Raw genomic sequence first — 22,381 nt, forward strand, 5'->3', positions numbered from 1 at the left:
ATTGCACAGGTGATGGTTTCAGGAGGTAAATATTTACAATTGTAACTCAGCACCAATTCATTAGGTCTTGTTGCATAACAAGAGGCCAAACATATGTGAAGAAACAGAATACTTGCTTCTCAATGCACAAATGTGTAGTTCTCATCAGATTTCATTTGTAAAGGCAAAGTAGATGCTTAGACCCATATGGAATAATAAGATGCTCATAATGGTTGCCCAAAGCATTGTTTTTACACAAGCAGCTAACCTAACAAGCAAAGTGCTAATGATTATGGCACCAAGGAGAAATAAATGTGCTACATGCAGCAAAAGTAACCTTTAGGGGGGAAACCTCAAGTTGCAAATAAAACTGCATTGCTAGGATCGCAGGACTATAAAAGTTACACCATCCATGCCTGACCATGTCAAAGTAGTAACAAAGGGGAAGAGACAATAGTTTTCATTTTGCCAGAGAACTTCCTTGGGTGGTTAGAAAGGTCCCAAACAACTCACAAAATCTAGCATTTAATTTATTAAATGTTTAAGAAATTTATTAGATGCACATGTAAAGTGCTCTTACAGAGGAGAGAAAACTGTAAATATTATAAAATAAATACAATTACAGTTTGAAACAAATTACTTTTTTTTTACTCAAAAACCAAAGTAGAAAGTTTCCATAATGATTTAAACCTAAGGTCAAGGTGAAATATGTCATGAAAATTATAGAGGAGGAGGAACATACCAAGGGAGCAGGCGGCTCCTGGCACTCTCCAACCTTCACTTCCTTTCCAGGAGTGCAAGTGGGGAGAGGCTAGGAGGCTGGAGGGTTGCCCTCCAGGTCCCCCATTCATTTATTTAACTCCTAGAAACAGGAGGACAATTGCAAAATTTGTATCTATTAGACAGTTCCTTTCATAGAAACATTTAGGTCTGTTTATTTTTGAAGTGTGGTTGCAGAAATGTATTTAAACAAAACCATTGGGTCTTTTTTCCCTGATGCGGTTGATCTTATAAAAACATTTACTCCTATGAAACAGTCCAGGTGAAGAAACGAGGTAAACACACACCTTTACCTCTACATCATGCTTTCAGTGTGAACAGAACTCTTGCATTATACTACACTGAGTAATAATAGCCATCCAGATATCAATGCCTTCAAGGCAGTTCCCAGCAATATAGAAGTCTTTACTTCAATATCATCATTGCCTTCATCCCCCAAAAGTTCATTTTCCTCAGGCAAGATACATTCTTAAAAAACTGTGGGGGTGGGGGGTTGGGGCAAGGGGTATGTCCACTTGCACTTCTGGGAAGTTCTTTTCAAAACTGTTGTCCTCAGTTCCAGTTACTGGTCATTTCTTGTGCTCTGTTCACTGTTTATATGCAGGCACTTTGGGGCGAGAAAAGGCTGCCGTGGTCTTAGTCAATTCATATGCTACACATGGGCACACATAAGGTCAACTGAAGCTTCCTTCAGACGCTCAGGATCTCAAACTCTTCTTCCGATTCAAATAGTTTGTCAGTGGACTCAATGAGCTCTGTGGGAAATGGAAAAAACAACTTATTATCAAGAGCATGCACCTCTGGCTGTTGTGCAGAAATTTACAAACTTTACCATGGCAAGCCTCCCTAATTAAAAAACAAACACACACTGAAATGTCAAACTTTTCCAAATGTAACAAAGATAAGGAAGCTTAGCTATTTATTGCAATTTTCTAAGTTTCAAGAAAGGAGATGATAGATTAAGATTTGTTTTTAAAACTGTTCTCCTTTAACTTTTGCCCCATGGAATATGTGGGAATGACAGTCTTCCCTTCTTCTTCAGAGATATGTTGGGCACAATCCAAAATTCTTAGCATGTAAGCTTAAGGCTCAGTTTTAAAGCAAACTTTTCTGTACCTTCAGCAAGGATTCATTTTAAAAAACTGCCTTTGTGTCACATAAATTTCTGTGGGTCTCTTTCCTGCAGTCTACAACCTGCAAAGTGCAACTTGCTGTTCCTTAAAGAGCAAGTTTTGTTCTTGTTGTGCCTTTCACCACATTTAGAGACTTTTATGACCTTCTACTTACATCCAAATCAGCATTAGTGCAATCCTTTTTTTCTGCTTTTCCACACTGATGCAAGACACTTGATTTACCACATCTCCCTTTTAAATCCCCTGTTCCAGAGCTTATGGACTCCATTTGACATGAAGACCAGTTGCACCCCACCCCACCCCACTCCACAATCCTGCCTTCAATCTGCAAGGTCTGCATCAGTCTCATTTGCTGCTACTGTTTCACAGGGAATTCCAGTTCCAAATGGATCCCATCTGTTGGGAGACAGAGATAACTCCTCTCAAGCAGCACTGTGCTTTATATGTATTTACTTAAGATTTTGAGTGCTTCTACCACAGCTAGAACTGGGTGCACCAATTTCCTAGAATGGGCTGAATCTTCAGAGTACTTTGGAAAAGATTCCATTGCCATTGTGATTTAAACAAACCACAAAATGTCTTGCTGACATTACTGGGATCCATCACATAACCACCAATCCATAGGACCAATTTCTATGTGGCTCTCACCACAAGATAACCAGAAAAGTCACAGCATAACAAAAGGAAAAAAGATTCCATTCCCAGGGATGACAAATTAGTGTGTGTTAATCTAGTGAAAACCTTGGCTGAGCACACAGCTTCATACATCATGAAATTGACTTCAGAAAGAGAACAGCAGTGGGAGGAAGGGACGACAACAAAAGTCTGCAGTACCTTCAAAGTCTAACAGTGCCATAAGCTTCTTTAGGCTACAAATCCCACTCCAGTCCACAAAACTTTATGTCACAACAAAACTGCTAAGTCTTTAAGATGCCACTGCTGTGTTGCAACATATGGAAATGGCTACAGCCTCCGGGAGGAAAAGTGGGGAAGGGTTAGATAGGAATATTTGTTACTTCACAAACCAAGATTCTATCTCACTCTCTGTATCCCTATATATATATATATATATATATATAGAGAGAGAGAGAGAGAGAGAGAGAGAGAGAGAAAGAGAGAGAAAGAGTGAGTGTTGCTGGGGTGGGGTGGGGGGAGAAGTTAAACACAATTCTGTACCTGCTCCAGTTGTGGTTACTTCTGGCTTTGTAGGAGGTATGAAAGGGGGCCAGTGCGGTGGATGCTTTTGAACCAACTCAAACATTCGCAGACTCTGTTGCTTAAGTATTTCCTGGGGAGAACAATATTTCATTTTTAAATGTGTGCTGCAATAACAAAACCAGAAAACATAGCTGAATTATACGGGAAGTAGCAGACAGTTTGTGCTCTTGTGCTACAGAATCATCACCATCACTTGTGCAGTCCTTTAGGTAGTCACTTCTTAGTCTAATGATCAATGCTTACACTTTAATGCTTTCATGACTGAAATATCTGTGAGCATTCTTGCAACATCACAAAAGCACAGCTGGAGCTTTTATAGCTGAGCAAAACTCAGGCAGCAGATCATGTTCACCTCGGTTTTATTTTTCTGCAAAGCCACACATTAAGTCCTATGACTGCAAGGAGAACTTATTCAAGGAAAGGCTTAGTAAGGAACATAGGAATCTGCCCTATACGGCATCAGACTGTTGGTCCATCCAGCTCAGTAACATCTACGCTGACTATCAGAAGCTATCCAGGATTTCAGGGTTCTCTTCCATACAGATCACACTTAATATTCCTAAATTATTGGACCTTTGTCTGATCCAACAAGGTGCTTACATTGTATCTTGAACTATTTATTTTTTTACTTCCAAAGCCAAGCAGTGTGGTCTGCCACAGTCTCACACTCAAATACCATTGGGTTGCTTTTCAACAAGTACCAGGGCAGTGAGAAGATCCCTTAAGTAGCAGGCACCTGTACACCAATAACGTGTCTCATTCACAAACCAGGGCTGGCAGATGAAGACATGACACAGGAGCACACACACTTTAGGTATCAGATCAGAATGTAACCTGGGCAATAGATCCAAATATACTTTGGGCCCTGGCTGACCTCTCTACGCAAGCTGAAAGGGCACATGCTGGCTCACACCATCCATTTTCCCTATGCCACCATTGCAGCCAATTAGCAAATCAGTACAAAGAAATGTGTTGCGGAGCAGAGAGGGCCACAATGGGGAGTAATTTAAAACAGCCTCTCCTTGGTTATATTATTCCATGCATCTCACCCCACCTAATGTACCTAGAGGTTCATTTTAAAGGGGAACTTATGCCAGTTAAAAAGCTTCCTAATGCTTACCTTTTGCACAAGGCTACACCAGTTATCAAAGTCCTTTTCTTCTCTACAAAAGAATCCCTGTGAAGGTACAGGAATATTTTAAGTGAGATATAATTTGGGGGCAAAAAGTACCCAGTCAGAAGTCTGGTGTGGGGAAGAGCAAGATCCAGCTGTCCAAATATTACTTTTCAGGGCATCTTGAATGAACATTATAATAATTCCCCCATGATTGGTCATGCAAATCCCTCGTCAATAGTCAGAAGTGGTACAAAACAAACACAGAGAACAAGGCCACAAATGGCATTAACATGTAAGGCTAAATTAACCAGTATACAAAATATTGGGCAGTTTAGATATGTAACCAAACCAGGAGGCCTTGACATAAGGTAAAGTTAGCTGCCTGTGCATGATAGGGTGGGACAGCATTCGTGTTCCAATTGTGAAGACAAGAGACAAAAGTGTGGGGTATGGACAAGAGGGGTGCAAGGCTGCAGGTCAGGGTGACAGACATCCACTCCTGCCAACACCTACTAAAGCTACAGAGGGATCGAGATTCATTATCTTCATCCGATGTGGTGCTTGCTGGCAATGGAAGCTATGGTCATCTACAGCACCATTTTCTTCAGAATCTACAAAAATCTGTGTGGTGTGAGGGTCCAAGTAGATCAACTCATTTCCTGTGCGGGTAAAACAAGAGCAGTTTGTCAGAAATGGGTAGAACTGAAAGCCATTCAGTCTTGCACTCTGTATGGACATTAACAGTAGGTGAGGTAGGGCAGACGAGACAGTGGACTGAGAAGAAAAATAAAAAGAAGCTGCCAAATGTAGGAAGCAGAGGCTTAGAAATATAGGACGCTTCCCCATTGATCCAGCTCTGCCAGTATTGCTGTCAGTGATGGGCAGTGGCTCTCCAGGATCCCCAAACGAGAGTCTATTCAAGCCCTAACTGTAGAGGCCAGATATTGAATCTGGGACCTTTTTGCACACAAATTTGTGCTCTACCATTAAGCCACAGAAGAGATACACAATAATGAAAAGGAGGGAACAATGCAGTGCAGGGGGCAGCAAGAGACCTTTGGTGTCTATGAACACAAGGGGTGCTGATGTTAACATCAGTAGAAAGGCAAAGAGGTAGTAGTGCTGGGGAGGCAGGGAGACCAAGGACCAGAAGGGGAGATGGGATGAGTCAGGGCGACTGAAGGAAATGGAACTAAGCTCAAACAAAAGAAACTGAAGGAAGGAGAGGTGAAGGAACCTAAAGGAATGAGGGCAGAGAAGAGATGGAGCAGAGAAAATAAGTAGCCAAAGATGAGCTGGGGGAAGACTTGCATAGGACAGGAAAGGTTGCAAACTGCTTGGAGGAAGGGTCTTAAAAGAGTAGGTGGGCTGGAGAAGCCAAAGCAATGCTTTGGGGAAGCACTAGATTTCATACAGTGATTTGAACTGATCAAACCATCTGCTCTCATACTCCCAACACTGCAACTTGTCAGCACAATGATATCTGGATAAAACTTAATAACCTTAATAGTTTATCCCCATTAAGACAGGCACCTGCTGTTCATTAAGCACAAACTCAAAAGGCTCTCACGTAGACTAGAGGAGAGCAATCTGTATTTTCAACTTCACTCTCCAAATTGGGAATTAGCAACATGTCCACTGTGATCACCACCCAATCCTACCCATGTTTTGATGTCCCATGCTGTGAGAGGGCATGTCTTGTGGCAAGCTTTGTGAATAGAGGAAATGCTTTCCCTAACCTTTCTCTGACGAAGTGTGTATTACACACGAAAGCTCATACCATGAAAGCTTATATTTAGTTGATCTTAAAGGTGCCACTGGAATTGTTTAAAAAGATTTTTTCATCTTTCATCTTATTATTTATTATAACTATGACAGATCAACACGGCTATCCACCTGAATCTTTCTCTGGTATATTAAAGAATGTTGTGGGCCTTTTTGCCTGATCTGCTTGCCTTTGCCTCCAGGCTGAGCCTGGAGTGTCCTTATGTACACTTACAGCACAATACTACTGAGTGCACTCAAAAGCACGGTCTTGTAGAGATGCTTGATCAGTTTTTTGTCATCTTGACTCTAGGAGAATAACAGCAACAAACTGGAAATCCCTTAGTTTTGATAATTTTGTCTTTAACCATTTCCACATCCCCTGGGGACAGACTGGGAATGAGCTCCTCCCCACCAAGTTTTCACTGTGGAGAAAAGTGAACAACTGAACACACAAATGTGTGGTTTTTAACCCTTCTTTAAAGAGAAATTAACTTTCCAGAATAAGGGGGAAATCCACATCCAAATAGTGATGTTTTGGTCATTCACTTCTCCCCAAAGAGAAAGGAGTAAGAGAACAAAGAAGTGAGGTAGGGAGTATACTAGAGGCCCAATCTAATATTCCTCCTGGGGACATGGGAGGAGTTAGCATTCAAAAAGGCCTGCTAACCACCTTTTCATAGAGTAACTCTATTTAAAAGTCAATGGATGCATTTATCTATCAAGAACTAAACTATCCATGCCATTAGCCATAACTACTAACAGATATGGGACACCATTATCTTGAACTTTTCCTAAGAAAGGACTGTGTGTGTGTGTGCGCGTGCGCAAATATACATGCATGCAGAGGGAAGATTTCATGCATCGTTTCATATTATATATTCTAATGTATTTACAAATTAAATAGGAGAACACACAAGGAAAGGGCAGTGGAGGGAAGAGGTAGAGGATGGAGAAAGGGCCAATTTTTTTTGTACTGTTTGTGAAAATTTGATAAAAGTAATTAAAGGTTTTGAGTCAGGCTGATCATTGATTGTTGGTATTTTTCCTGAATAGCGGTTGGTGGCTCTTGTCCTCATCCAGAGAGACAAAGGGTGAAACCTCCCTGTGGCCCCAGTCTCCTAGCTAGTGACAGAAGCCTGATCACACAACTTCTTTGGCTCTTCAGCCTCAAAGCAAAGTACTGAGTATACGATGCATTATAAAGCAGTACGGAGTATCTTTTATATGCTCTCTTATTGCAGCTGGCTGTTAGGCCCACCTGCATTACTTAGCAAATTCAGCTTTAAAATAATCCTTCAGAAGCAAAGATATTTATTTGGCACTCCACTTATTTTTCCTTACCTAAGAATCCTATAAAGTAGTAGGCATTGTTTGGTTTTCCTCCTAAAGCTCCCAAAGATTGTGGCATCTTAAAACACTCCTACAGATTGAAAGAAGAAGATAAAGAAGAAGAGATTTATTACATTTATATGCCACCTTTCTTCCATGATGGAACTGAAGGCAGCATATACAGAGTCCCCAGGCCTAAACAGACCCAGACTTCTTTAGCTTGAGCAAAGCTGTTTCATCGTGCTCCTTCAGACCATGCATATGTTTGCTCAAAACATTTCCAAACACTCCTATTAAGCTGACCAAATCAATCACTATAAGACAGCCGTACCTTAAAAGCATCAACATAAACCGGATTGATGTGGTTTATCCCCAAGCGAAGAGGTACAATCAGCAGCAGAGGCTTCCAACCACAGCAGATCCCCATAGGGCTCTTGTTTCGGCTGAGCACACTCCTGTGTGACAGGGAGCTGCAGTGGGTACTGGAACAGTTCTGGGATGGAAACCGGCACATCTTCTCTGGGAAATAAGAGACAATAAAACCTAATTGTCCATTCACTTGAGTTTAACTGTTCACTTTAATGGAGGGAGCCATTCCTGTGTGCACACATCTTATACTTATCTATGAAGTGAATACTCAGTTCAGTGTCCCCAAATACTTGTGGGTTACAGCAAAGAAGGAACCAGTAGTTAAGAAGAAATTTGTGGTGATTCTGTCTGCCCAACTAGAATAAGCAGGGAAAAGCTAGCTGTAAGTTTTAGAGCTCAGGTAAAGAAGCAAACCCTGAGTTTTCTAAAGAAACTGATTACAAAATAGCCATCAAACCGTTCAGCGGATGCATTGTGACACGTAGCATGGTGATTCTCATGTGGTATGGCTGAGACTGAAACTGTCCTCTTTTAGCTGACAATCTGTGTCCAAGCATGCTTGTACTGATCTTCCTATTTTCCAAGGAATAAAAATCAGACTGGAGCTAAATCCCAATTCAGTTTAAGGCCTGGGTGAATCAGAAATTCTGTTAAACAGCTTGTGCTTATAACTTACTGATATCTTCAATCACAACTGTGTTGTCCATAGACACATAAACGGCTAAGGAATTCCATTCATCAAATAGTGCAAGTTTCCTGGGGTAGGGAAACAGACAGTAGTAAGTCCAAATTCCATGCCACTCAGAGGCCAACACTCTGCCTTCAATATGACTGGAAGACTCTTAAATAAATAAGATGTTCTATCTTTTGAGGAAGAGGTTCTAGCTATTCCCTTTTCCCACTTGTCTGACCAATTTTTATGATATTATGCTTACTGATACTTCTAGGAGAGGTCATTCTACAAATATATGGATAAAGTTGCACACCAGTGTAGTGAGATTGTCTGTGAGTGTTCAATCCCAGGCTTTAGTGGGAACTGGCAACAGCCAGCAAGGGAAGATTTGCCTCCATCAGGGGCTGAGTGAGTTCCCGTTGCTTAGCCACACTCCCTTGCCACAGAATACATCACTGGGCTCTAGCACTTAGTAGGCTGATACCAAAGGTCAACAACAGGGAAGATTATGGCAGGATTAGGATTAGGGCAGGAAATGCCACCTAAATAATTCAGGTACCATAGGGGCACAATGATTGACACAAGACTTGAATGTGATTTTCATTATAAATATCTGTTGTAAGCTACTTTCAAGAGCCTCTCAGGGATGCAAGGATTACAAATATAATAAATAAATGTTGTTAGGAAAAGGTCTGCACAAAACCATTAAGAAAGTTATGGAGAACATTTGATCCCCCAGAAGCTGCTGAACTACAATTCCCATCAAGCATGCTCAATGGCCACGGATGACAAAAGTTGTGGTTCAGCAGCATCTGGAGGACCACACCTGCTTTAAAGGAGGAAAAGAAAAACAGGAGATAATTTTTTATTGTTGCAGGTGCTAATCTGGATCCCTGATTTCTGAGATTCAAATTATTAAGGTTCTGCTTGTTTTTATTGAAAATGTTCTGAAGATGCAGATTGCTATGCTAAATTAATACAAGAGACTGGCAGTTTAACATAATTTTTATCTCTCTATCTGCCAATATTCAGTTGCCACTACTAACCTTCCCCAAGTATGGTCATAGTTCAATCTTCTGTTAACTGCTTATGCAGAAGAGATACATTGCTTTTCCAGCTTAATGTTACTTAAAAATAGGATTTTTACATCAGGTTTGGAATTTCAGGCTGTTCTTAATCAACAGGTCCCCATGCTTTTAAAGCTGCAATTTAAATTTTAGTGCTTCGAGTAATGACAGATAAATTCTATAACATGGGAACAATGCGTATCTCAGAATACTGAGCTGCTTCAAAATCTAACCAGAGATCACAACAGTAAGTTGTGATGCTAACTAGAAACTTTGTCCTAGAGGGGTTTTGCCTTCCCTGTTCTATCATATGGATCAATTCTGCAAGTTGTTGCTTGATTCATGCAAGAGATAGTCTGGTGATTAGGAGTGCATAGCCTATGGAGGACAGCTGAAGTCATGCAATGGTTGGTGAACTGGACTCAGGGGACTTGGCTTTAAATCACTACTATGCCATGTAGCTCTATGAGTGACCATTGGGCAAGTCACTATCTCTCAGTCTAACCTGCCTCAGAAAAATATTCTGGATAAAATTGATAACTATGTGCTGTGCTGGAAAAAGGGCATCAGAGGCTCCACTTGTTCATCCCACAGTGAATATATGCTATCATCTGCCAACAAGGACCTTCTACCATCTGCCTGGGGCAACAAGTCTGTCTCCATGCAAAGACTAAATGGACACAAAACTGAAAATAGTAGGAAACTCTGTTGTTGACTGTTATTCACCGTTATTTTTTTTAAAAAATACAAAGTAGGATTGCTGTGTGAAATAGCTGGACAGCAATTTGGTTCAGGACTCAATCACGATCAATTGCAGGTGTTAATGTAACAAAGCCAGGAAGCTTGTGCATAAAAGTTCACGCCACAATGATCATCACCACCACCACCATCATTATCTCCAGGGAGAACCTTCATGTTATGAAAGCGAAGCAGAGTTTCAATGTTAAATGAGTGGAACTAAACTGTCTTTCCATTCCATCTAAATTCCACACAAGATATACATGCTTGCTTGCTTACTTGAGCACTTGGGCAACAGTATTTGGTCCAAACCATTCCCCAATAGACTTCCCTTCACCAACACCCATCTGTGCTGTGTAGATTAGAAACAGAAACAGACACACAGAAAAATAAGAAGCATCAGTCTGTCAAATGGCACATTCTTTTAGGCTGCATTGCACACATTCCAAAGCCATTAGAAATTGGGACTACCTTCACACAAATGAGATGGAAACTTGTTCTGTATCAAGGATCACACTGGAATGTTATCACAAGACTAAGAACCTCAGCTAAATATTTTAAGCTTGATTTAAGCCGAGCAGCAATGCTATAGTGTCTGAACCCAGACCACTACCAGTAAGCCAAAAAGAAGCCAAGAACAAACCTTCAGAGTTCAGAACACATGACAAGCCATAATATGACTTATTTGAGTCACATGAGAGGGAACTATACAGCAAGGGAGAGGCATGTTCCTGATTAAACCATGGATAAAGACAAATTGTGGTTTAGTGGATTGGTCCATATTTCTCAATGAATCTCACATTTCAGAATCATGCCTTTTACCTGGGAGCTCTCATGACGTCAAATGATTTGGGAACCTGTATTCTAAATACAGCCTCATCACCCTATTATTATTATTTCTATATTTGTGTGTGCACATACAAAAACTTATTCTCTTTTGCACTGCTATGCTTTTGACCAAGATTTGCAACTTTTATAGCATTTGAAGGCATACGTGCATTTTTCACGCTAAAATTATGCTAACAGAAGTTTAAGTACACTAAAAGTTTGAAAAACAAGGGTGCAAGAAATAATTCTCAAAGCCAACTCTTACCCATTTGATGGATAGAATAACAGCAGTCTTTTCTGTCCAGGAAACAGCGTAAGATTTTGTGATATTCTTCAGGTTGCCTTTTGTGTTTCTCCCAATGCCAATCTTAGAGAGAAAATTATTCTAGATTTTAAATATCATATCATAATCTTGAAAAGTAGTGTTCAATGGCAGTAGGTGATACATGTATACCTTTGGTTATGATAGCTACTATAATTTTCTAAATTACTGGTTACAAATCAGGGTTGCATACTTAATAATATTAATATTAATATTAATATTATTAATAATAATTTATTTGTGCCCCACCCTCCCTGGCTGGTGCTGGGCTCAGAGTGGCTAATATCATATAAATAACACAGTATACATAAAAACAGGCATCAATTAATTAAAATACATCATAAAATTAATTCAGACAAATTAAAATACCATACTTACTACTAAAAAAAGAATTACAATTGCAGAACCAGGTAATATAATTTCTGAACCAGAAAAAACTGATTTTAAAATATAACTAGGAAAGCTATACATAATAGCATATTTTCTCTTTGCAAAACTTATTCTAGTCTTTCTAGAATCAACTAGATGAGGCACTGAAGCCCCACCCCAAACAATATAAAACATATTCAGATACCCCTCACCCTCACTCATTTCTCATTCCTACAACCACGACCATTCTGGGAATCTACTGGTGAAAGACCACACTCACCCCTCCCCAAGTGTCGACAGATCAGAGCCTGAGCCAACATCATCTGTCCGCATCGCAGCATACAGCCCCAGCCAGCATCTGAGGAAGGGCCGGTGCCACCTGGGGTCAAGAATCACCACATTTATGAATTTACCCAAAGAAACAACATAGAATGCTTCCCTTCCTTGGATTTTTCTCTTCACATAAAAGAAAAATGCTTAGTACCCACAATAGTTTGCTATTGGAATAATTCTTAGCATGATGAAAATGCAGTGGAGGACCGCGTGAAGTGCATTCACCAACAAGTAGGTTTTAACCTAAGCTGTGGATCATAAATCCAAAATTCTGGAATAATGTTGTGATAGTTTGATTAATGCCATCCGGCCTTACCCAATCTCGCGACCTCAATATGCTTTGGATTAAAACTCCCTATCAAGCCCAGCCTGCATAATGACCATGCTGGCTGGGGCTGATGGGAATCTTAGGCCAAAACATATGGAGAACACTGAGTTGGAAAATGTAAGAGTATAGACCCACACCCAACTCATAGCATAAGATCACTGAGAGCCACAAAGGAGAGGGTAGAAGATCAAGAGGTCTTTGAAAGTCTGGTGGCAGTTCAGATGGCCCCCTAAAGGAAGGTGATTGGAACAAACCCAATATCAGGAAGCACAACAAATATCTAAGTGTGTCCCACCAATGCTACCCAAAGCAATTGCTAGGCTGCAAAGGCCTCAATGGATCAAGGCAAAAGCCTAAAAGTGTCAGGATCTGTTCTGTACCAAGTAATTCTGTCCACCAAGGGCTAGCGGATACAGCAAACTTTTAAAAAGCATGCACTAAATGAGTAAAGGCTGCAAATGCTGTCATCCTGAACTAATTGTTCATTCCTTTACACAGGTCATATTTTTAAGAACAAAACAAAGGGAAGGGGAAGAACCCACACATCTCAGAAAGCATACCTACCAATTGGTGAAAATTTTCTTCTGTAGGTAAACCAAAGACGAGCACTTATATCCAAAAGAAGCTTAGATTTTTCTAGAATTAAAAAAGCATTACAAATAGGGAGTTCAGATTACAAATTTACACAAATTCAGTATTTGTGATTGCTGCTGCACTGCTGAACACAAACAACTTAAGAGAGGATCAAGGATCTATATATATTAAAGTAGCCCCCTTTCGTAGAAAAGTCTGCACTTCCTTCTTAACTTCCCTTTTTGTATTCCAGAGACGTCAATATTTGGAGCAGTTGCTTCCACAGTTCACTGCAGAAGTGCAGATCTCTCAAAGTCCATGTTATATCAGTCATTTGACTCCATGTTTAACAGAGTTCCATTATTCTTTCCCCTACTTTATTTCTCTCATTCCACAATCTTGAGCAATCCTGATAAGAGGGTCTTTAAATATCTTTCCATCTGTCCTTGTTCAGCACATGATCACCCCCAAGCTGTTTTTTCACCCAAGAAAGTGTCACAATACCATTCCCTTTCTCAAGAGTCAAGACCACCCTATCAAATAAAGATTGTTTGGCTGTAATCATCCAATTGCTAGAAATAACACAAGTCACATGTGAAAAACCTGACAAAAAAGTATATTGTGTAAGGATGCTCTCTAGATAGCATCCTCCCCTAAATGTCATTTTGGTTTACAGCATTAGTACCCTGGGCATTGTAGACAGCAGATTTATTTTCCAAGATTTCTACTCTCTACACAGATTAATACAGTGGGGCACAATACAAAGTGAGAAACATGAGGTGCTTAAACTAAGCAGCCACAAAAGCTTTGTGGACCTTAGAAACACAGCTTCCTTCCATTCCTACCTGTTTTAAGATGGTGCTGCCTTCCTAAGATCCAGACAGGCTCATCTGTTTCAGGAAGCTCTTCTACATAGTCTACTAAAATAAAAATTAGGTTTTCATATTTTTTGAAAAATAAACACACATGTAGAACATTTATTCCCTTGTTTCCCCTGTAATTTTAGTACCTGTTCAGTTCTTTCCTAACTAATGAACTCTTACCACACCGTCACACTTTGTTTACCCTTTCGGACATTGGAATTTAGACCTCTTACTTTTAGCCAGACTATAGCCTTTGCCATTTGCACTGCAATACTGCTGCCGAAACTGAAACCAGATCCTATGTGGTAAGAGCTGAGCATTAAACATGATGATCTATGATTTGCAAATTTCTTATTTTGGCTGATGTAAAAGGTGCATGAGATAGATTTGTATGTTTTAATTTTCACATGTATGCTGCGATCATATCAGCTGAGAAAGGGTCCCAATACGCAACAGCTTAACAATACGAAAGTAGGTTCGGTCCCTGCCTTTAGGACTAAGGTTTTTTTAAAGTGTCTATTACTATAGCAATGGCAGATATAAAGTTAGTCATAGTATCAGGGCAAGGAACAAAGGCGTTGCAGAACTGAGACCACAAATAAACAAAGAACTTGGGTGACAGGAGAGGAAAATAAGCTTATTTTTAAAGAAATGTTCCATTTCACAAAATAGTCCTTTCACATGAAAAAAATCTTCATTGACCTGATATGCATTTTCAAAATTCCTTATTTTTTGTTGAAAAGAAAGACATTTTCCTATACATGCTGTTTACAAAATTGATCTTTAAAATGTGGGGGACTGTCCTACAATAATGCTTCCATTTCTTCACTATGATGTGAAACAACATATTCTTGGGGTTACCACACTAAATAGCGGGGAAAGTAGAATCATGGCTTCTTTTATGAAGGAGCGTCTCCACCCCCAACATTCTGCCCAGACACTGAGGTCCAGCGCCGAGGGCCTTCTGGCGGTTCTCTCACTGCAAGAAGCAAAGTTACAGGCAAGCAGGCAGAGGGCCTTCTCGGCCTGCCCTGTGGAACGCCCTCCCATCAGCTGACAAATAAATAAGCAACTATCTGGCATTTATTTGACATCTGAAGGCAGTCCTGTTTAGGGAAGTTTTTAATGAATGATGTTTTAATGTATTTTTAATCTCTTGTTGGAAGCCACCCAGAGTGGCTGGGGAAATCCAGCCAGGTGGGCGGGGTATAAGTATTAAATTATTAGCATTATTATTATTAATATACTCAATCCAGTACACATGGGGTACTGAATCTGTATTCCGTAAGATGTTGTTGCACTCCAACCCCCACCAACCCTAGGCAGAACAGACAATATCCAAAAATGATGGGAGTTGGAATCCAACAACATCTGAGGGGCCACAGGTTCCTCATCAATGTAAAATAGAATCTTAAACAACAATAGTAAGACCCCGTTTTTCTGTGTTACATGTAAAACATTAAAAGAATGCTTGAGATCCAGAACTTTTAACTATAGCCTTGCCCAGATGTTACTTTTCCAGACAACTAAGTACTATAACTACATAAGAAAGTGAGTTAGATTGTTTCTTACTAAGGAGGCTTTGGGGTAGGACTCTCTGTTGGTAGACCACATGTTTGATATGCAGAATGTCCCAAGTTCAATCCATGGCAGCAAATGGATCATGTGACAAGTTACTGAAAGACCCCACTCTCCCCAAGATCCTGATGAGTCACTACCAGTCACTACCACTACCAAACAATATTGGACAAGATGGAGAAATAATCTGAGCTGTAAACAGGCATCTTCCTATCTAGACCTGGATTGAGTTTCCACCTCTACCATGGTTGGATGTGAACTGTTCATTGTCTAGAAATCAAGAGTTATTTCGTGTGTAAAATGCAAGTAAAAGTGACCACCCTATAGAACTGTTGTACACACCCAAAGAAGGGACGCAGGTGGCGCTGTGGGTTAAACCACAGAGCCTAGGACTTGCCAATCAGAAGGTTGGCGGTTCAAATCCCCGCGATGGGGTGAGCTCCCATTGCTCAGTCCCTGCTCCAGCCAACCTAGCAGTTCGAAAGCACGTCAAAGTGCAAATAGATAAATAGGTACCGCTCCGGCGGGAAGGTAAACGGTGTTTCCGTGCGCTGCTCTGGTTCGCCAGAATCGGCTTAGTCATGCTGGCCACATGACCCGAAAGCTGTACGCTGGCTCCCTCGGCCAATAAAGCGAGATGAGCGCTGCAACCCCAGAGTCGGTCACGACTGGACCTAATGGTCAGGGGTCCCTTTACCTTTACACACCCAAAGACAAAAAATGAGCTTACTCTTAACACTGGCTTAGATTTTGGCCGATCAAATATAAAACTATGTTCATTTAAGAGGGACATAATAAGGATTTTACTGTGAAAGTCAAACTGCTAAAAGCTTATCTAATAATAATAAAACAACTCAGCAATAGACTGCACTCAATTATTTCAATTGATTTTCTCCAAGTATGAGTAATGTTGTATATATCCCAATATATTTAGTTTTAGCGAAGACAGAGTTCTGGTTCTGCATCACATTGCTTTTTCCCCTTTTTGCATACTTTTAAAAAATGTAACTTGCATTCTTTTTTATTATGACAATAAGTCTCAACGAAAAGCACCACATAACATCATATTGAAATTACTGCTACTACTAACCACAACTTCAAATAGAACGAACTGTACTAAAATAAGAAAAGAATGAGATGTAACACTAAATTGCTGCTGTGAGCTCCTTTAAACAAGCAATAACAAGTCTCAGCGAAAAGCAGTATGTAACACCATACTGAAATTACTGCTACTACTATCTACAACCTCAACTAGAACGAACTGTACTAAAACAGAAAAGAATAAGATGTAACACTAAATTGCTGCTGTGAGCTCCTTCAAACAAGCAAGTGTAATGTTTAAAAGGTCAAAGCAGCCTAATGTCAGCAATTCTTCAGTTCATGATATGGTTTAAAAGGCAGGCTTCTGTGTCTTTCATTTTCAGCAACTTCCTTTGCTAAGCTTAGTGTCATGAAATACTATTTGTTTTCAAGCAAAAGAAGTATGTGCGTGTAGCGATGTGATTCTTAAAAACCTGATTCAGCTCTTAGTAACATCAAGGATTCTCATTCTTGTTATTTCTGAGGGATAATCCACTTGAAGTGGATATATCATGTGATGAAAAGGTGTGATAAAAATATCTGAGAAGATAAAACATAGTTCGTTGACGTATAGTGAAAATCTCAAGTTTCAATAATTACTTTTTGAGTAAAACAAAAACGAGAGGGGGTTGACACAGAGCTTGCAATTAATAACTTGATTAGTTATAACTTGGAAGATGCAGGATACAAATGAGGAAAAATAAGCAAATAAATAAAGCAAAAATTAACCAGACATTTTAATTGACTTTTCCTATGCATAAAAATATGCTGCAGCGCAGACTGATCATTCACCAATGCCATAAAGGCAGGCATGAACTAACCTTTGATACTTTAATTTCCCACGTAAAAGCATCTGCATGACACTCTTTGCATGCACTGCCCAAGTCCTGTTTATTTTTCCAAAAGGAACTGGAAATTTTTAACCATTTAGGTTTCAAGCTTAAGACTGCGCAGTTATTTTAATACAAAGTCTACTGTGACATTTAAAAGAAAACTAGATTTTCTTAATTCATCGTTTCACATTTGAAACTCTGGCAAGGTTTGGCTTCTCTCATTTCCAAGTCCTTACTACAAGGATAGCCCTTTTTAAAAGTTTGGAAATAAAAATAAGAGTCAGTTTTTGACAGATATAAAAGTTTTGTATGTCTTGTCTGCATTATGTGTCATGCTGTAACATTTCTGTCTCCAGTTGTAGGCAAGCAACTTTGCTTTCACTGCAAAACTAGGTTAAAACAAAGCAAACTTTGTTTGAATTTATGCTTCCCCATTTAGTCATAGATCTTACAAATTTGGCAAGTCACCATCTCTTAACTTAAACAATTTCTGAATTGCTGTGATCATAAAATTAAAGCAAACCACCTCAAAATCCTAGAACAGGGCTAATACATATAGAAATCAACTGAACAAAACCATTTGCACTACAAGTTATGCAGAACTATGTTTTCTTTTGTAACGTAAGAGTTGTGTCAATGCTGTAACATGCAACAAGACTGTTGTATAGGGACATCACTGGATTATGTTAGTAACCAATCCCACCCTTCACTATCTAAGCCTCAGGATTTGCAGATGGACTCAGCAGCTCAAGTACTAGACAAGGTGGGGAAACTAGAGTTAATTTCCCACAATTATACTTAACGCTTCAGGCACAGAAACCACAAAGGCTTGCAGCCAGGAACACGCAGGGTGGGTTAGAATGACATCAGCATGGCAAGGAGGTGGCTGAGGAGCCTAGATGTGGGAGTCTTAAGGCTTACAAAAGTAACTCTACAGCTCTTTTTACTGGACATAGATTACTGCAGGAATAAGTGGTGGAAAGCAGCCTCAACTTGTCTTTTGGAGTTGGACCCCTGCCTTCTAATTTGCAAGTTCATTTGCAACTTCATACAGAACTTATTCAACTAGACATATGTCAGCTCATGTACCTACACATATAGTCAGTGTTATTACATGGGCTGGGGAAAATAACACAGTTTGTGATGGTGGGTCAATACCACTGATCACTTTTTGAAAGATTCAAGATAAATGGTAAAAAGAATGCTTTGTTACGCTTGCATTTTGGGCTGGTGATCATAAAAAATTCTAACTCACTTTAATAGCAGTAAAAAACACTGCAGTCCTTTGTCACTGGAGGCTCAACTGGCCTCAGTGGCACATGGCACCTTTCACTAGACAAGGCTGCTGTAACAAAATGAGGCTGGCCGATCATCCACATTCTAGTAAACTCCAGATTAGATTCCTGCAATGTATAATATATGCGTCTGCCCCTGGGGATTGCTCATAAAATTCGCTTAGGTTGCAGCCCTAACTGCACTTACCTGGAAATCAGCCCCATTGAATTCAACAGGATTTACTTCTAAGTAGACATGGTTAGGATTGTGTTGTTATTCCAGAAAGCAGATGGTGGTCTTTTAAGTGGGGCACTCTTGGAGGGAACAAATTATGTAGATCTGTTCCAGTTTGGGTTTCGGCCTAGTCCAGGAACACAGCAAACCTTATCTCCATGATGCTTTTGATACAATTGATGGTATCCCTTGGGCCCCCTGGCAACTATGCTGTGGGGTGCCACACACATCCTCTTTTCCCTAATCTTGTTTGACATCTATATGATGATGGTAGGAGTGACTTAGAGCGAGGTATTATCAATAGGCAGATGGCACCCAATACTGCTTCTCTGTAACATCTGAGACAGGTGTAGTTGTGAAGGTCCTAGACTAGTGCCTGGACACAGTGGTGAGCTGAATAAAGCCTTCTGAGTGGGTGGCTCCAGACCTAGGAATTAGGTGGTGTGCCTGCTCTGGACAGCACTGTACTCCTGCTGAAGGAGAACGTGTGTGGTCTGGACATGCTTCATTGTCAGTGAAGACTCACATACCCTCAGTGGTTAGGAGTGCCTTTACCAGCTTTGGCTGGTACACCAGCTACAGCTGTTCCCAAAAAAGAAGGTTCTGACTACAGTGACCAATGCATTGGTAATCTCAAGAATGGATTAATTTGAAGTACCCTGTGCAGGATTGCCTTTAAAAGAAAGTTTGGGAGCTGCAACTAGTGAACAATGAGGCAGCAGCTGAATGGGGCAGCCTACCATTTTTCAATATTTTAATTTCATATTTTAATTTTGTTTTTAAGTTGTATTCATTCAACTTATTTTTATTATTGCTTGTTAGCCACCCTGAGCCTGGCCTTGGCTGGGGAGGGTGGGGTATAAATAAAAATTATTATTATTACCATGACCATATTTAATCAATTAGGAAGGAGCTGTACTTGCTGTCAATTTGTTACCAAGACAAATTTAAGGTACTCTTGCAGATATATTAAGCCCTCTATAACTTGGGATATCTGAGGAAATGCTGCTACCATACAGATGTGCCTATCTGTAAAGATATCAAAGGAGGCTCTCTTATTGGTACCACTATTAGCTGCAACAACCCAAGGTAGGATATTTCTGTGGTGGCATGCACTCAGTGGAATTCCTTCCCCTCCAATAAAAGGAAGGTATCGACTATTGTAAGTTCTTGATGCTAACTAGGAGATTGAGCTACAACTCAGAAAGTCATTAGTTCAAATTGCACCTCTGTCATGGACTCATTAGCAAGAAGGCTTAGCAAGCCTCTCTCTCTCTCTCATCCTAATACATAGCTGTCAACTTACAGATTTGAAAATAAGGGGCCAGCAGCCTTGAAAATATGGGACCAGCAGCCAAAATAAGGGACCTGCAGCCTCACCTGTTCCAGGCACTCCAGTCTTCCTGTCTTCCTGCAGGCTGGTCAAACTCATTCTGGTAGCTTCGAGAACACTGTCCAACCAACTTTGTAACCAGAGGTTCAACTGAATAGAATCTGAATCACATGCACCACAAGGCCTATGCAGCCACAACTTAAGATGCCTCCCTGGCCTGGCTTTGCACCTCAAAGTTTGCAGCAGCACGTGCAACAAAATGGTGCCCAGCATTCAAAAAACCCCTCAGCTTGCATTAACTAGCCACATACAAGGCATGCAAGCTCCACCCCCCAGTCTTTCTTAGACTTCTTACTGAGTGAGCAACACAGCCAAGCAACACAGTTGGAGCCTCCCTGCTCCCTGGCTGGCAGGGAGGGAGGGAAGAGGAGCTGCTTCCTTTGAAATTTAAGGGACATCATTTAAGGGACATCCATCAATAAGGGACAGCAGCGGGACATGGCGCTGGAATAAGGGACTGTCCCTTCAAATAAGGGACACTTGACAGCTATGTCCTCATAGGAGAAACCTTGCTGGTTTGTTGTACTGACTGACACAATGTGAAGCGCACTGAATGTTCAAAAATATAATATGATTTTGTCAGTAGCATCAGATGCTGTAGGGAATTACGGTATCTCCTTCCACACACACTTCAATCTTGTCATGCCCCTCAGCTATGAGCTTAAACAGCAGCACACAGGGAAAAGGGCCAGTGAAACCAATTGTGATTTAGGGTGAGGAGCCCTACCATCTTTCCATACTCTGTCAAAACCAGAAGATCAGTTATTCTTACAACAGAGTAAGGTCAGCTGTACATCTTGTTCTGGTTTGCATTTCTTCCCCTCACCCACCATTGCTATTGGTTTTTAATTTTTTTGTTTTTGGCTCTAATACTTCGTTTTAATAGAAAAGGAGGATATAAATATGGAATACAAACAATGCATCAAATTAGCTTAAAAATACCAGAATCACGATACTGCAGGTTACAGACACCAAAATAAATATGTATGTTGGACATGCACACATTGAAAATTACATATACACAATTCTGAAAATTACAGACACACAATTTTGACAAAATATCCATCCTATTGATAATAAAAATACCTAAAGCTTCAACCCTATGCACACACAAACCTAGGCATACATCCCATTGATGAGTCTACTCCAAGTAGGACTCCCGAGTGGATAGAACCCACACATATAAACAAACCAGACCGACCGACCCAGTTTTAAGTACCCCCCCCACATGATGCCGAGCAATCTCATATAGTGAACATGCTGATGTTTATGAATCACATCCAATATTAGCCCTACTCAAACTGAACCTAACGGGCACGGAATAACTCGGGTTTATTTATTTCAGTGTATCTACTCTCGATTAAGACTTAGTTGGACACAACCCGCACATACAGATATAGATAGATATAAAGAAGCACAAGCAAACAGCACCAGTTTTCAGTTTTTCCTTCTTTATATGTGATTCCCAAGCAAGCAGCGAACATGTTGCGTTTGGGCACCCTGAGCTGCATCAAATCTCTACTCAAGAGTAGACTCATTGAAGCTAATGGGCGCGGGCTAATTTAGGCTCATTAATTCCAGTGGGTCTACTCTGAGCTGGGCTCAACATGGTATAAACAAGCAGGCGGACTTAACGGTCAGGCAGGGGAGGGGGGGAGATCTGGGCTTCACAGGCACAAATAGGGGGTGGGAAAGGGTCGCTTCTCCCCCTCTCACACGCGCCCTCCCCCGCCAGCCCCTCACCGGACTCCATCCTTCGCCTCCTCCTTCAGCAACCAGCGCCTCCGCCGCCACCATCCTCTCCTCCTCCTCCTCCCTCCTTCGCCCGCCTGCCGTTGCCGAGAGCCTCTCGCTGCTCCGCCCCTCAGAAAACAACACCGCCGCCACGACAGCCGCCGCGGAGCACGCCGGGAGCTGCAGTCCAGCGGCCTCGTCGGCCAAGCCGGAGTCCTTTACTCTCCCTTCCCACCTCCCAGTACTACAACTCCCGTCGGCCCTCCTTGCAGAGTCGCCTCACCGTGGCCGCCTCCTGCGCGTGCGCAGCCGCTCACACAAAAAAAAAACCCAACCCCACAAGAAACCCCGCACGCCCCTGAACCCTGGGAGTTGAGAGCGCGCGGAGGAGGAGGAGACGGCGGAGGGGGCGGGGAGAGAGCGAGGATTGGCTGTCTGTCCCCGAAGCCTCTCTGCGGATTGGCTGCA

General features: G+C 41.1%; 1 protein-coding gene across 2 annotated transcripts; it reads right to left on the reverse strand.

The window, feature by feature from the left end:
* Positions 1-493: 493 nt before the first annotated feature.
* Positions 494-22,146, reverse strand: ATG4A (autophagy related 4A cysteine peptidase). 2 transcript variants are annotated; one of them, XM_053373889.1, is made up of 13 exons: positions 21,923-22,146; positions 13,769-13,840; positions 12,915-12,986; positions 11,970-12,068; positions 11,264-11,365; positions 10,450-10,522; positions 8,369-8,448; positions 7,655-7,842; positions 7,336-7,414; positions 4,741-4,886; positions 4,231-4,287; positions 3,069-3,180; positions 494-1,514 (listed from the first exon to the last, which is right to left on the reverse strand). In XM_053373889.1, the coding sequence occupies exons 1-13, from the start codon at positions 21,930-21,932 to the stop codon at positions 1,450-1,452; spliced, it is 1,155 nt and encodes a 384-aa protein (XP_053229864.1). In that variant the 5' UTR covers positions 21,933-22,146; the 3' UTR covers positions 494-1,449. The 2 variants fall into 2 exon arrangements, with proteins under 2 accessions (XP_053229864.1, XP_053229863.1); XM_053373888.1 differs by having other exon boundaries at positions 13,769-13,843.
* Positions 22,147-22,381: the final 235 nt, after the last annotated feature.

The sequence above is a fragment of the Podarcis raffonei genome, chromosome Z (genome assembly GCF_027172205.1).
Source record: "Podarcis raffonei isolate rPodRaf1 chromosome Z, rPodRaf1.pri, whole genome shotgun sequence".
NCBI classification, from domain to species: Eukaryota; Metazoa; Chordata; class Lepidosauria; order Squamata; family Lacertidae; genus Podarcis; species Podarcis raffonei.

Coding starts and splice junctions, on each gene's coding strand:
- ATG4A (XM_053373888.1), bottom strand. Junction 10,523..11,263: donor TTATTCTATCCATCAAATGG/GTAAGAGTTGGC, acceptor TAATCTACACAG/CACAGATGGGTGTTGGTGAA. Junction 4,288..4,740: donor TCGATCCCTCTGTAGCTTTA/GTAGGTGTTGGC, acceptor GTACCTTCACAG/GGATTCTTTTGTAGAGAAGA.